The 16,620-nt window shown below is 33.5% G+C and overlaps 1 protein-coding gene across 1 annotated transcript; it reads right to left on the reverse strand.

Annotated features, from left to right (window-relative positions):
• On the reverse strand, positions 4,801 to 7,266 carry LOC105173291 (the record flags this gene model as incomplete). Its single annotated transcript, XM_011094985.2, is given in 4 exon segments — positions 4,801 to 5,554; positions 5,630 to 5,723; positions 5,961 to 6,108; positions 7,096 to 7,266. Coding segments are annotated over 4 exon segments (676 nt in total), but the record flags the coding sequence as incomplete, so codon positions are not given.

The following is a 16,620-nucleotide window of genomic DNA, read 5'->3' on the forward strand; positions in this document are numbered from 1 at the left end:
GGAGAGATATCTACTTACCGAGGAGGATGGCTGCAAGCTCACCAAATTGATGACCCCTGATGAAGTTAAGCTGGCTATTTTTTATATTGCTGAGGATAAGGCGCCGGGTCCGGACAGTTATTCCTCAGGGTTTTGCAAAGCATCATGGTCTGTTGTGGGCAAGGAAGTTACTCAAGCGATTTTTCAGTTCTTTTCCATGGGGAAACTCTTAAAGCAAGTGAATTCTACTCTACTTTCCCTCATCCCCAAGGTACACAATCCTACTCTTGTTGTTGATTTTCGTCCAATATTGTGTTGTAATATTCTCTATAAGGCTATCACTAAAATAATTGTACAACGACTGAGCAATGTGTTGGATAAGATTATTAGTCCGTCCCAAAGTGCTTTTGTTCCTGGTCACTCTATTGGGGACAATATTCTGCTAGCCCAGGAACTCTTCATTGGTTACAACCAACAGCGTCTTCCACCGAGGTGTGCCTTGAAGGTGGATCTGCATAAGGCATATGACACTGTTGAATGGGATTTCTTAACTGCTGTGCTTCGGATGTTTGGATTTCCGCCTCTCTTTGTCCAGTGGATTGACAAGTGTCTCACTACCATGCCTTTCTCGATGGTACTTAATGGTCAACCACACGAGTTCTTCGTGATTACAAGGGGCTAACCTTACTTATTTGTATTGGTCATGGAGGTGTTGAATATGATCCTTAACCAGATGATTGAGCAGGATTTGCAATTCACATTTCATTGAAATGTGAGTCAGTACGATTATTTCTGCTAGGCTTTGCTGATGACCTTTTATTATTTTGCAAAGTGGATGTGGCCTCTATTGGTGTCTTTAAGCAGGGATTGGATCGATTTGCTACATTGTCTGGCTTACGAGTGAGTAAGCAAAAGAGTCACTTGATTATTTCCCGATCGGCTCAAAGGTATCGGGATCAGCTACTTGAGGTGCTTGCGTTCCAAAAAGGGCATCTGCAGATGAAATATTTGAGATTACTGCTTCTCGCGTCACGATTGACTATTCTCGGTTGTCATCCTCTGCTTATGAAACTTGAGAAGCATATCAAGGGCTGGGAGGGCACAACATTATGATATGTCGGGCAGATTCAGAACATCAAATTTGTACTTATGGCATTGAGTATTTCTTGGGTGTCTGCTTTCATACTCCCCAAGGGCATCATCCGAGAAATTGCGAAGTGCCTTTGGAGTTTTATATGCAAGGGAACGTCTACCAGTGGTTATGCTAAGGTCACTTGGAAGGATGTTTATTGGCCGGTTCTTGAAGGGGGGCAAGGACTTCGTGATGTTCCCACCCTTAATCATGCTTTGATGTGCAAATATTTGTGTGAGCTTATCCGCTGTGATCGGACATCTATATGGGTGGAGTGGATTTGTCATTTTCTGCTTCATGAGCGATCTACAGCTGCTGAACGTGGGGGCTTGTGGGGTTGGAGGAAGCTTCCTCGCCTCCGTCCTCTTCTACGGCCTCTTATCGAGTATCGGATTGGTGATGGTGCTTCATTCTCTCTATGGCATGATCCATGGCATAGCATGGGTCCATTTATTCTTTTATTCCCGAGGGCACCTAGCCTTACTAATATGCTGACTAGTGCTTCTCTTAACTCAGTTATCGTGGATGGGCAATGGTGTTGGCCGGTCATCACTACATCTAGGAGGTGTTTGGAGATTTTATATCAACTACCAGTCGTGCATGGTAGCTCCGATCAAATTCTGTGGCATATGGCACTGGCTTGCCAATTGTAGCTTCATTAGTTCGCCTTTTATCCCCGCCAGAGCCCAAGGTAAGCTGATCTTCATTACTCTTGGGGCCCTTCAAAATTACCAAACACACCTTCCTATTTTGGTTGTCTATCCTCGACAGACTGTCCACATTGGACAAGCTATGGCTTTCTCACTTGGGCATCTCCTGTATCTAGTGCGATGATGATTCTATGGAGGCGCATAGCCACATTGTCTTTTGATGTCGCTATTCCCAGAATTGCTTGGCTGAGATTCGACGTCATATGCAGGTTCCTTGGCCTAACAGATCTTGCTCTACAGATGTTACATGGGCTCCGACGAGATGGAGAGGGAAACACGTCAATAATGCAGCCTACAAAGCTTTACTTACTTCTCTAGTCTATCACATTTGGATTGAGCGCACTCGGCGTTGGTTCGAGACGGTGCGCCACGATGCACGTATTCTTTCTATTATTATTCTTGATGATGTCAGACAATGGATTATTAATGTTGAATTACCATTTTTCGTTAGCTCATGTGGTCTTTATCGCTTATGGCAGATCCCTTGACCTGTCAGGGATGAAGTTTTCAAATGATTCATAATTGTACTATACTCTTGTACTTCTCTTAGTTTAATGAAATTTTCATTTGTCCAAAAAAAACAAACAAAAAATTGGTGTGGACGTTGTAGCTTATTCCCAAAAGGGTGACGGCCTAGGATGATCTCTGGTCGGAGAAATGGATACGGATTGCTCATAGAAAATTGGACTGTAGGGAGTTTGTCTATTGCTTAACGGTTTGTTGGTTGCTTTGGACGAATCAAAACAAAAAGATCTTTGAGGGCGAAGGCATGGACGCTCAGTCCCTAATTCGTCAGGCTTTCCACTATCCTCAGCTCGATGTAGGCTAGTATGCTTAATTGGTTCTTCTGTTGTGCTTTGTTTGATTTTATATCATACCAGCATTATGTTATGTGTGGACTTTGCTTGTCCAGGTGGTTTTTTATATAATTCTAGTTTTTCTTCTCTGAAAAAAGTGCACATATAAATTTATAAGAAAAAATTAACCTTTTAATAATATTATTTATTCATATTTATAAAATTATGATGATATTATTTTTAATTTTAAAATATTAATCAAGTCTATCAATTTCACCAAGTCCAATTTAGATGGTCTTGGGTCCAGACCCTGACAGGAGGGAGGAGGAGGGTTGTTCTCGGGTACAGGAATTTCTTGACTTTGACAAACCCTCTTTAAATCTAACCTATTCCCATTCCTAAGAGCCTTATCCTGATATATTTTAGAAAATTATATAGGAGTATTAAATAAATAAACCGAAATCCTTTTCTTGAATTTATAATACTACGTCAATTATAAATTCATTTCTCTATAACTAAATATAATAAACGGTACAAGACAAAATATAATTTTTTATATAAAATGATTTATGATCATAATCAAAAGTAAAAAAATTATAATACATACCAATTGACCATTGCTTGAGCAACGACTATTGTCACAACTAAAACTATGGTAAATCAAGATTACATCTGAACTAATAATTCCAAAATCATGATAATATTTTTTTTTTTAAATTTGTTTGGGTAATTTCAAATCTAAAAAATTTCAAATCTTTCCACTTTCATTACAAATTATATCTTATATGATATTAAGAAATTTTATAGCTTTTGTATGAATTATTTGTTATTATTTTTTAAATTATTTTCTCAAATTCAACCCCGTCCGCCTAGACACATGCGAATGCGAAGGTACTTTTAGTACTAGATTCCTTTGTTATACATGCCAAGATTCCACAGGCAAAACAAACCACACAGCAACTCTACTACGTACATCACATCCAACGTTGTCCGCTTGCTTCTGCTTTTTGTCCAACGTTGTCCGCTTGCTTCGGCTTTTTGTCCAATGTTGCACATCACATCACATACAGCCAATTTTTTCACAATTTTGGGATAACAATAAGAAAATCTCGTAATCATGAGATAAAAAATGCAATCCCCTTCTCCCCTCTTATGGGACTAAAATTACAGTTTAGCCTGTTAAAAATAACTCCTATTCTCCTATGTCCACGGGCTCAAGTTTCAATTTTCAACGGAATAGATTTATCATAAATTACAAAGATAATTATATTGACACTCACCGATATATGCTCTATTTACATAAATTATTTTTATTTGGGAAAAGTATTATTTTAGTCCGCTAAATATGTCTAATTTTAATTTTACTCCAATAACTATGTCCATTTTTGTTTAGGTCCAATAACTTACGAAATTACTTACTTTTAGTCTTCTGGCAAATTTTCGCATATGGACTAAAACTGTTTTTCCAATGTTGCATAGGGGTAAAATTGTCCGAAAATCTGCCAGATGACTAAAAGTAAGCAATTTCGTAAGTTACTGGACCTAAACAAAAATGGACATAGTTCTCGGACTAAAATTAAAATTAGCCATACTTAGTGGATTCAAATAATACTTTTCCCTTTTTATTTTTTAAGTAATTACAGAAATCATCTCTAATAGCCCAAAAATATGGGTAGTTTGTATAATAATATTGATGTTTTTGAGGGGGTGTATATGATATTTTTTAAAAGACATGAGTAGTTTGTATAAATAGACCATAAATTAGTGGATATTAGTGTTATTCTTTCTGAATTATATTAGAAGGACAAACACTAACTATTTATTCAAAAAGTATGTGAGATTTATTATAATTATAATTACTTTCTTGTTATATGAAAATTTATAAATACTTTAACAAATATCCTCTTATGACAGGCCATTGTATGGGTCAGGAAATATTTATTAGAGGATCATTAATTTAGAGGGATATTTATAATTTTTCAAGTAATAACGAGGTACTTTTAATTATACCAAACCTCAGGAGAGTTTTTTGTAGTTTACTCTTTCTTTTTATGTATCTACCAGCCAATCGACCCTACATACGGTTCACAATATGTAAGGGAGTCCAAATAATATAACTTTAGCGCTCAATAGGTAAAAGAAACTAAGGCAATCGATCGAAATACCAGCAAAACTTTAAAAATAAGAATAAAACAAATAAAACTGACACTATAAATGAATATACATATATATACACAGTAGCACTATGGAAGGAAAGCGAAAAATTTTTACCCAAATCAAATTTGGTCGAACCAAATCAATCACAGAACAATCGTAGAATACTTGTCATGTGATTGATCACTTTTCCTAAATTATACAGCATCACACGGCAAGTGCAATATACTTGCCATATAATTGGTTTAGGTTCGACCTAACCTAATTTGGATTAGAATTTTTCCAGAAACGGAACATAACATTTCATGTCAAGTACTTGACAGAAACATAGATAACCGGTATGTGTACCTAAAAATCGACAAACTTACTCAGGCGGTCTGCTCCGTTCTAGGGACTTATTCAACAGAACACTGGAGCAAAAGGGACACAAGAGTATGGCAAAATCCAGACATCGATACCGTTGACTCATGTAGCTGCAGCTAAGGATGGAGATATGCACAGGCGGAATGGTGAAGTCGATTAGGCCTGACTTCTGGCGACAACGACGATCAGAAGGATAACTATAGACAATAGCAATGACGATCTAACTTTCTCTTCTAGATGATCGGTGAGCTCTGAAGTTTGCTTTTCCTTTGGAGACGGCTGGAAAATCTCATTCACCAGTTGTCCGAACTTCTCAACCAGTTCTAAAACCTTTGACTTTGTGAAACTCATGATCCACCTCAGTATAAGGATTGCTATGTCTGGTTCTCCGTTGTAGCTTAGCTGTTTCGCCTCTTTAACTGCAATCATCAAACAGCGTATAGTGAATTATGAAAAAGAACAATATAGATCATAAGATGAATTTCGTTAAAAACCTGCAGAGATGGAGCCTCGTAGTTCCTGAACTGCCTTATTACGCAAGATGGCATCCCAAACAGCGTTATCGCAAGAAATGGAAACAACCATGTTCTGAACAAAACATTATCCGGACACAGAAGATTAGAGAGCTATAAACATGGAAACGTAATTCTATAAAACGAGAGTTTCCTTCATTCAATGCATGAGGATAACCTCGCTCATAAACAGACTGGAAACAGAAAAGCAAGTAAAAACGACAAAGAAAGTTTGTCTGAGGTTCTAAAGCTCATTCTTGGATTAAGATTTCTCAACGTTAGATAGCAGCAGTTAATAACTGAATTATATGACCTGAAGAGCTGGTTCTTCTTGCATCATAGAAAATGCATCGCGGAACTTAACAAATCCAGGGGACTGCAGCATTTTCGGTTCGTGATGATGCAGCAATCCCTGAAGTCCGTCAAGCCAGGATTTAGAAGCTGAAAGGCCGTGCATGAACCTGAGTATATTGTAGCATGACCGTACGTAATATTAGAGACATGAGATACACATAATCATACAGCAAAACACAGAGCAAGAACAAACACCATTTAGGAACGAGCGAGGAGACTATAATCAAATTCACTGCGTTTTGAAATTGTCGATGCGTTTACACCAAAGGGATGCAGGTAAGCTTGTTGCAAACGTGTTTTCGATGATTTAAGAATTCGACTCAACGTGGAGCGGTCCTGCTCGACTTGCAAATGAGCTAAAATTGAAAAGTCAGTAGCAAACACCCAAATTAACTCGGCCTACATCTGGATGGAAGGATCCGAATTTGATACAAAAATGATTTGAATGACTTTGTATCAAAAGAATTTGAGTCCACAAATATTCGTTCAAAATGAGACTCAAACGAAATCATTCTAATATGAAACCATCCAAACAAATTATTCAACAGACTTTTTACTGGCAATTTGAATTCCCAAATTCCAAATTCATCAATCCAAATGTCATGTTAGGCAAAAATCCCCTCCTCCCTGGGCAGAATTCATACCACCCATCCCTTAGATTAAGACCGAAGAATTGCACAGCTCATAATTCTGAATATATCACAATCCATTGAGAAAAAATGCAAGTAACCCTTTGCAATATTACAAACGAGCAAATTATCCCTTATAAAATAAAATATCGCAATTTACGTCTTTGTATTTTTTAAAATTAGACAATTTATCCTCTGTACGAAGCAATCATTTTAAAAAGTAAAGGAGATAAATTGATATTTTTTATTATAGGAGATAATTTACTCATATCACGAACGAACGAGGTAAATTGCATTAAGCTAAAAAAAAAAAATCAACAACAACAACAAAGAAGACTCAAACCTTATCAGATTTCCCAACCAGACTAAACTCAAATAGCACTAGCAATTACACCAATAAAAATAAAATATGTATAAATTATTAAAAAAAAAAACGAAGAAGAAAAAAAAGTTTCAATCTTTTACCTCTGGAGATAAAGAATTGCCCTTTCAACTTCAACTCGAGATGGAACTGACCCGAAAGCGCAATCGGCAACACTCTGAGAGCATGGTTTACTTTCACTGCTGCAAATCGCAGCTACTGAACTAGGAGTATGGAAGCTTCTGCTGGTGCCGGCGGTGGCCGGAAGCGGCGGCCTTGCGAAAGAGGTGGCCAGCAAACATGAAGCCTCCGCCCATGACCAAGAAACTCTTGGGAATGCAGATTTTTTGAGCAATCGTGGAAGAGTACCGTACTTCCAATTTTCTTGATTAGCTCGGAGATATTTCATTATTATAGTGTGTGATGTGTGTGTGTGTGTGTCTGTGTGTGTTTTATTTAATAAAAATTTTGTAGTAAAGTCCAATTTAACTCGCCAGTTTTATAATTAATTAAATAAAAAATAATTTTAATATTGATTTTTAAAAAAAATGATCATCGAGTTTGAATTTACGATATAGTTTATTAGAGTTAGATACAATTTATCTCCTCTAAAAGTATTTAAAAAGAAAAAGTTCTTGGATAAAGTTGTAAAAAAACTCGTGTATTTTTAAAATACAGCAAAATATCTTCTTCGGACGTGCAGTAAGAGACATGAGCCCTTCATATGATTTTTTTTTTATTATTATTTATAATAAAATTAATTTTACACCTGAATTTGTGAAAGGTTGGATTTTGTTTATTATAAATAACAATTCTTAAATTGTCTATATTAATTATAAGGAGCGCTTTTGATTTTTTAAAAATAAATAATTAGATGTCATTAGATTTGAATTGATGGTCCAAATTTAACACAAAAATTAATTGATATGTTTGGTTTCATTTTTTATTTGTTTTGGTGTGTTCTGTGGAGATAGATAGAAAACAACAAGATAAATAAGTATGTGGTGGAGATAGTGTGTATATTTGGATTTATTTTTGGAGATAATATAAAATAAGTATGGTATGTTTGATGTTGTTTAGTGGGACACAAAAACTACTCTTTATTATCAAATCATGTCTCTTTTATATATATATATTTATATATATGAGTATGTATATAATTTTGTTAGTTGTAGGACTTATAATTAGTGTAGACTTATTTGGACCAAAAACAAATGAGGCACTGTTTCAAAACATCTCAAAACACCACCAAAATTTCCAAAATAAATCAAGGCAAACATTTATTATGTTTTGAGATGGGCCAAAAATGAAACCGAACACTATGAATAGTTTTAGATTTTACTTAATTTAAATCAATGATTTGAATTTAATATGTGATATTTGATATATACCTACAAATATTTAACATATTATTATTTATTATATATTAACAAAAAATTTAATTATATATCAAATTTTAATTTTTAGGATTAATTATACTTTTTCCCGAAAAAATTTAAAATTATACTTACACTTCCTCTGAGAATTCACTGTTTACGCTTGACGCTCTTTCATTAGGATTTAGACAAAAAAATTTAATGTTAACAAAAACGTCATCTGAGTTTTTAATTTCATCCCTTATATAACATTCCTATGTAATAATTATTTATAAGGAGAAAAATGTATGATGTTAACTTCACTCCATATATAGATATTACATTTATCTCTTTATAAATGAAAATATATACATGAAAATATTAAATGAGGTACAAAAATTTAAAATTTATGTAATTTTATTTTGCTAACATCAGTATTTTTCGTTCAAACTCTAACTGAAAAAGTTCAGGTGTAAATAGAGAATTTTCGAAAGGAGAGTAAATCTAATTTCAATTTTTTTTTGAGGAAAAATATAATTCTATATTTTTAAAGGGGTTGTAAGTTTATAATTTTTTATGAACCTCATTGTTTTGTCATAAAAATGTGTCTCGTCAGAGAAAGGAAGTTCTCGGGCATATAAGTTAAGATAAATTACATAACCCTTTTTTTTAATTTCATAGCAAAAATTTTTTTGGGTTATTTAAAATGCACTAAAAAAGTTTCTAATGAAGAATGCTTGAGACGACGTATTGTGCGAATGAGCTTCATTTCTGACTTTTCTAGAGTTACTTTACATATTTAAATGTCTATTTTGTCCTCTTGTTTTAAATGAAATAAATTTTAATAAATTATTTTAATTAAATATCAAAATATCTAAAAGTATATAAAAATTTAAATTTAAATTTAAAATCACAATATAAAAATTAATATACTAAAATTTACTTTTAAATTTAAATATTTATATAAATATAAATACAAATCTATTGTACAATTATATATTATTAACTAAATTAAATTATTATTTAGTTTAAAATATATTTTAATAAATTATATTTATTTGTTGAATATATTAATTAAACAAAAATTACCAAAAAATTATATTAAATTTTTGAATTATTTAATATAAATTATATTTAAATTAAAATTAACATTATATGTATTTTAATATATTTTTATTATTTTTAAAATTTAAAAAATTACATAATTTTACTTACTTTTTTGAAAAAACAATAATAATGTTTTCCTCTTATGATACGCATTGTAATTGGGCAATGAGTGGGCGTGATAACGTTGCATCGCCCCTGCAATGCCGCCAATGCATAAGATATATATATATATACATATGTATTGTATATATATAAATTAAAAAATATATTTATAAATTATTTAAAATTTGGAATATTCATTTTTAATTATTGAAGATCAACTGTTGTTATAACAAGGGTGTAGAGAGGTGAGAGCCCCTTCGTGGTAATTTCTTTCACAAAAAAAAGCCTAAGCACTATTACAGAAATGGAGTACGAAACTCCTTAGAAAGGCCAATATTACAAATGGATAATAATATGAATGAATCAGAAATAATAACGAAACAATAGTATGGAAATGAGATAGACTCAGAATAGCAAGATCCAAACTAATAAAGGGAACACGATCACAAGGCACAACACCCACAAGTAAACCGACCCACGGTTGCACCACCACAAACCACAACACCTCAACTTTTAGATCACAAAGATCCACACAATCGGTCATTGAGACCTAACACCCATTCACAGAGAACTATTAGGAGAAAGAGGATGGAAGACACAAAGAGAAGATGGAACGGTTGTTTTGATCGAAAGGCCAAACCCCTATTTATATGGGTGAAAGATCAATGGAAATGGAAGGCGTGGGTGGCTTTCCAAAAGCCATTGTGTTGGCTTTGGAAAGCCACCACCATTCACGGCGGTGAGATGGTAAGAAGATCAATCGAGGAGAGAATAGAGAGAGAGCAGACGGCGGAAGTAGATAAGAGGAGGAAAAATGAGAGAGTGGAGTGTTAGGATTATTTATAAATAGGTAAGCTTCCTGGGTCGGATCGGGTTGGGTAGTGGGCCTTTCAGGTAGGCCTACCATTTCAATGGGTTACTAGGCCACATAATTTATAACCCACTCCACCTTGGACCAAGACCCATTAAGATAGCAAGGTCCGCATCACAGCCGAAAAATTTGCCTTGGGTGTACCTGCAATTTAGAGCAGAATTCTTGACAGAGTATATGTTAGTCGAAATGCATATTTAAAATTTTCAAACAAGTGATGAATTTTTCAATAGGTAAGCATTTAGTACCCATATCTGCTGGTTTTCTTCAGATTTGAATTTTTCTAATTTTATGACTTCTTTTACTACAATGTCTCGAATAAAGTTGTATCTTACGTCAATGTGTTTTGTTCTATCGTGAAACACTGGATTTTTACATAGCTGAGTCGAGGATTGGCTATCGAAAAAAACTATGAGTTTGTCCTTAAGGAAATCTACTTCTTTTATTAGACCTTCAAGCCAAATTGCCTCTTTAAAAGCTTCAGGTAGCAATATACTCAACCTCAGTAGTGGATAATGCAACTATATGTTGAAGTTGAGATTTTCATCTTATGCATGAGCCACAAAGTGTAAACACATATGAGTGGTGGATTTCCTAATATCTCTATCATTTGCATAGTCAGTCTACATACCCAACAAGCTGAATGTTTTCAGAAATTTTGAAAAGATGATACCAATATTTTCAGAACCATGTAGGTACCTAAGTAACCATTTTAATGTTTTCTAATGAGAAGGGCCGGGATTAGACATGTATCTACTAAGACAACTAATGGAATATGCAATGTCAAGTCTAGTGCATACTATGAGAAACATAGTAGATCCAATAACATTAGAGTATGGTATTTTTCCATTTTTTGCTTTTTCAATCTCAGTTTTGAGGCTTTGGTCTTTACACAGTTGGAAATGAGCAGCTTGAGGCACAGAAGTGGGTTTAGAATTTTTCATAGAAAATTTATTTAAAATTGGATTGAATGTAGGATTTTTAATTTAAAAGTATTGTGGATTTTTCTCTATTTCTAGTAATGCTCATTCCAAGAATCCTTTTGGCCTCACTAAGATTTTTCATCTCAAAATTTTTACAGAGATCCTTTTGCAAGAAATTTATAAGTTGAAGGCTAGGACAGTTAATAAGCATATCATCAACATATAGCACAAGAAAAATAGATAAGTTATCCAAACGCTTAAAATAAAGACAATGATCATAATGGCTTCTTTTGACTTTTAAGGAATGCATGAATAAATCAAATTTCTTGTTCCAATGTCTAGGGGATTGTTTTAAACCATACAAAGACTTTTTTAATAAGCACACACGATCAGGTTTAGACTTATCAATGAAACCAATTGGTTGATTCATGTGGATGTTTTCATCCAAATCACCATGCAAGAATGCAGTTTTTACATCTATTTGTTTTAATTCCCAATTATAATGTGTGAGTGAGAACAAGAATAATACGAACAGTAGTATACTTAACAACTGGAGAAAAAATTTCATTGTAGTCAATTCCTTCCTTTTAAGTGAACCTTTTAGCTACGAGTCTAGCTTTATATTTTATGGGATTTTCTTGCTTAATTTTGAAAATCAATTTACAGTCAACTATTGAGGAATCTTTTGGTTTGGGAACTAGAACCCAAGTTTTATTATCTTTCAGGGATTTCATTTCCTCATTAATGGCACTTAGTCATTGTTCCGATTTCATTGCTTCATCAACACTACTAGGTTCAGAAAATTCAATGTTTAGGGCTATGTGAAAGTCTCTAAACTTAGAGGGAATCCTAGGTTGCCCTCTATTTCTATCCCTAGCTAGTTGGTAGTTTTCAAGAGTGTTTTCTGAGTTAGTATTTTCAGTATTTTCAGGAATTACTGCATTTTGTTCTTCTAAGTTATCATTTATCCCTTCCCCCTGTTGGTTATTCTCTATATTTTCCACCACCTTATTAAAGGTGAATTCTTTATGTTTAATGTCTGTTTTATTTACACAGGGTATTTCATTTTCATTAAAACTAACATCCCTACTAATTAGGACTTTAAAACTTGGTTGACTACGTACCCAAAGTCTATAGTCTTTTACCCCTTCAGGATAACCAATAAAAACACATTTCAAAGATCTAGGTTTTAATTTATCTGAATTTTGATGAAATAAAGCAGAACATCCAAACACACGTAAAGAGGATATATCCAGTTGTTTTTCAGACCAAACAGATTCAGGAGTTTTTCCAGATAAAGGGACAGAAGGAGACATATTAATTAAATGGGCAGTTGTTAAGACAACTTCTCCCCGAAAAGATTTCGGTAAATCAGAACTTATTAATAAGCATCTAATGTTTTCAAGTAGTGTTCGGTACATGCGTTCAGCAACACCACTTTGTTGGGGGGGGGGGTATAGGGATTGGTCTTGTGCCTTTTAATTCCAAATTTTTCACATAAATCAGAAAAATTTTAATTGTAAAATTCAAAACCATTGCCAGTTCGAAGAGATTTAAATTTTTGGCCAGTTTGATTTTCCACCAAAGTTTTTCATTTTTCAAATTTTTTGAAAACTTTAGATTTGTGTTTCATAAAAAAAACAAAGACCTTTCTAGAGAAATTATCAATAATAGACAAAAAATATTGATTTCCACCATGGGTGGGTACATTTGAATGACCTCAAACATCAACATGTACATAATCTAGAATGCATGTAGACATAGGGGGGATGAAACAGGAAAATGTACTTTATATTGTTTAACCATTACACAATCGTCATAAAATTCTAGTTTTTCAATTTTATCATTTAAGATTCCTTCCCAAGTCCTGTTAGACTTATGTGACCTAGTCTTTGGTGCCATAAAGATGTTTTATCACATTTAGACACAGATGCAACAATATTATCATACATGCAAGTGCACATATATAAATTACGTTTTCTTTCAGCCTTAAAAACAATTAATGAACCTTTCATTATTTTTATAAGGCCTTTTCCCTACTTGCCTTCTAAACTTTATTCTTCGAGAGCAGCACAAGACTAAGATTATGACTTAAGTCAGGGACACACCTGACGTTTTTAAGGTTAACTTATAACCTTCTTTAAAATTCAAAGAAATGTCGCCTAGACCTTTGATTTTACATTATTTTTTATTTGCCATTGAAACAAAACCAGAGTTTTCATTTCTAAAGTTTGTAAAGATTTCTTTGGAAGGACTCATATAAAAAGTACAATCAGAATCAATTAACCACTCATATTTCTTTAAAGAATGAACTGAATTTGCTTCACATACCACAAACACTTCACCAGAATTGTCATCAAAAACATTATTTGCCTTTTCCTTATCGTCATAGTAATTATCCCTATTTTCTCTTTTAGGTTTTCTATAATTTTTAATATAGTGTTCTTTAATTCCGCAATTATAACATCGTCTTTCTTTTGTTTTATCTTCTTATAAGAACTTTCCCTAATTCTAGATTTGCTTCTACTACCACTCCTACTCTTACTTCTACTTCTATTTACCTAAAATCAAATTTTCTGAATATTTGTCTTCCCCTAAAAAAGTTAACTTCATGTTGGTTTTCACTAGGTTTATGAGTAGGTTTTAGGAATAGCGTTAAGTAAAACATGGGAGAATATTCATCTATGTTCTTATCACTTGTGTGTTTTATATCTTGAATTAACTTAGTGAAATCATCAAGATTTTCATCAATATTCTTTGACAGATCAAGTTTATATCTAAAAAAATTTCTAATAGAAAAAGTTTACTCAGTAAGGATGTTTCAGTATATAAATCTTCTAGTTTTTCCCAAAGTTCTTTAGATATTTTTTTTCTATCTTTCTAAGAACAGTGTTAGACAGGTTTAAAATAATTGATGAAAAGGTATATTTGTCATTTTCTAACTTCTTTTCATCTGAAACATTTTATGTGCATTTACCATCTATTGCTTTAAAAACCTTTTGTTGAATAAGAATTCCTTTCATTTTTTGTTGTCATATTGAAAAATCACTTTTACCATCAAAGGGTTGGAGATTATATCCGGCCATTTAAAAAAAATTTAGAGTTTCCAAAAGTATTTCTCGAGATTTTCATAAAATTATCTCCCCTAAAAATCAGATCTTAACTCACAGGTTCTAACTAAATATCGAGAAAGTAGACAAAAATGGCTACAGAAAACAGTAATAATATATCACAGAGTTAGTACTAATTTCAGAAAATATCACAACAGCAGATCCCAAAGAAAAATCATGAGATAGGATAAGCAGATGAATAAAAAATTTCACAGATAATATAGGATCAACAAAACCGAGGCCTTCCAGCCTATGTCCCGACCAGATACCCGACGACCTCAAGGGTCCGACTAGGTGGGAGATTAGGGGGATTTAACCGCGGTGAAAACAGTAGTATAAACAGAGTAAGTAGTAACAATTCACAAATCTCAAAATAATATCAACAGAATGAAAACAGCAACAATACAATCGATATAAGATCAATATCACCAAGATATAAGCAGTTTAAAATTGCAGAAAAATAAAGGAGGGGTTTTCAGAGGTTACCACCACCAGGCGAGACAAAGATCAGAGACGTGGCTCTGATATCACTGTAGGGAGGTAAGAGCCCCTTCGTGATAATTTCTTTCACAAAAAAAAGCCTAACAACTATTATAGAAATAGAGTACGAAACTTCTTAAAATTACAGGCCAATATTACAAATGAATAATAATATGAATGAAACAGAAATAATAACGAAACAACAGTATGGGAATGAGATAGGCTCAGAATAGCAAGATCCAAATCAATAAAGGGAACACGGTCACAAGGCACTGCACCCAGAAGTAAACCGACCCACGGTTGCCCCACCACAAACCACAACACCTGAACTTCATAAACAAATATCCACATAATCGATCACTGAGACCCAATACCCGTTCACAGAGAACTATTACAAGAAAGAGGATGGAAGACACGAAGAGAAGATGGAATCGGTTGTTTTGGCTGAAAGGCCAAACTCCTATTTATAGGGGTGAAAGATTTGGAAATGGAAGGCGTGAGTGGCTTTCCAAAAGCCATTATGTTGGCTTTGGAAAGCCACCGCCGTGAGATGGTAAGAAAATCAGTCGATTAGAGAACAGAGAGAGAGCAGACAACGAAAATAGAAAAGAGGGGGAAAATGAGAGAAGGCAATGTTAAGGTTAGATATAAATAGGTAGGGTTCCTAGGTCGGGTCGGGTGGTAGGTCGGGCTGGGTAGTGGGCCTTCTAGGTAGGTCGGTTTGGTCGGCCTCCAGGTGGGCTTACCATTTTAATGGGTCACTAGGCCACATAATTTATAACAAAGGGTATAATGGGCAATTCAATGAACAATCTAACGTCATTAATCTTAACTAACAAAAGGAGAGAGTGTGCATAATTTTCAAAAATTACAAGGGATTTTTTCTATGTTTTTTTTCTTTTTTACATAGAGTGATTTTCAATTGAGTTTTTGAATCACAAAGGGCAATTTATTCTATATTTAAAAATATTTTATTATTTTTTTATAATTGAATCGAGCTCGAGCATGAGCTAATGAGCCTGAAACATTTGCCAAACAAAACTTTAGTTCAAGTTTGATTTATTACACTAACGAATTGAACTCATATAAATTCTAAAGATCAATTTCAAATCGAATCTTATTATGTTTTCAACTCTACTGGAAGTTGATTAGGTCGAAGCTAGGGCACCAGAAGCAGTTTGGAATTATTCCCCTACGGCACTCGCAAGAGTCTAGGTTGTAGTCATAAGAATTACACTTATCATATATTTAATTACACTGAATACTGTGTATTATGAGTAATTTGTATATACAAATATGTATATATATACGCACATGTATATTCGTGTCCTTTTATTGAATCAACATTCCTTATTTTGAATTTTATAAGCTCTTTAGGATAAAAAAATTTCAAATAATTTTTAAAATGTATAAGCTTTCAAATATTTTATAAAATATTATGAGATGTTTATAAGTTCAGCACTAAATTATAGTATGAATATTTGTTTTTTCATATTACTATAGTGCAAGAGAATAACAGTCAGACTACGAAAGACAAAACATATAAAGATAATTACATTTACACCTCCTAACTTATGATTAATTTACACAAAATATTTTTATTTTTTAATATAATTACAGAAATTATCCATGACAGCCAAAGAGTAACTAGGACAATTTGGGTAATTAGGAGTACACGACG

The sequence above is a fragment of the Sesamum indicum genome, linkage group LG11, assembly GCF_000512975.1.
Source record: "Sesamum indicum cultivar Zhongzhi No. 13 linkage group LG11, S_indicum_v1.0, whole genome shotgun sequence".
Lineage (NCBI taxonomy): Eukaryota > Viridiplantae > Streptophyta > Magnoliopsida > Lamiales > Pedaliaceae > Sesamum > Sesamum indicum.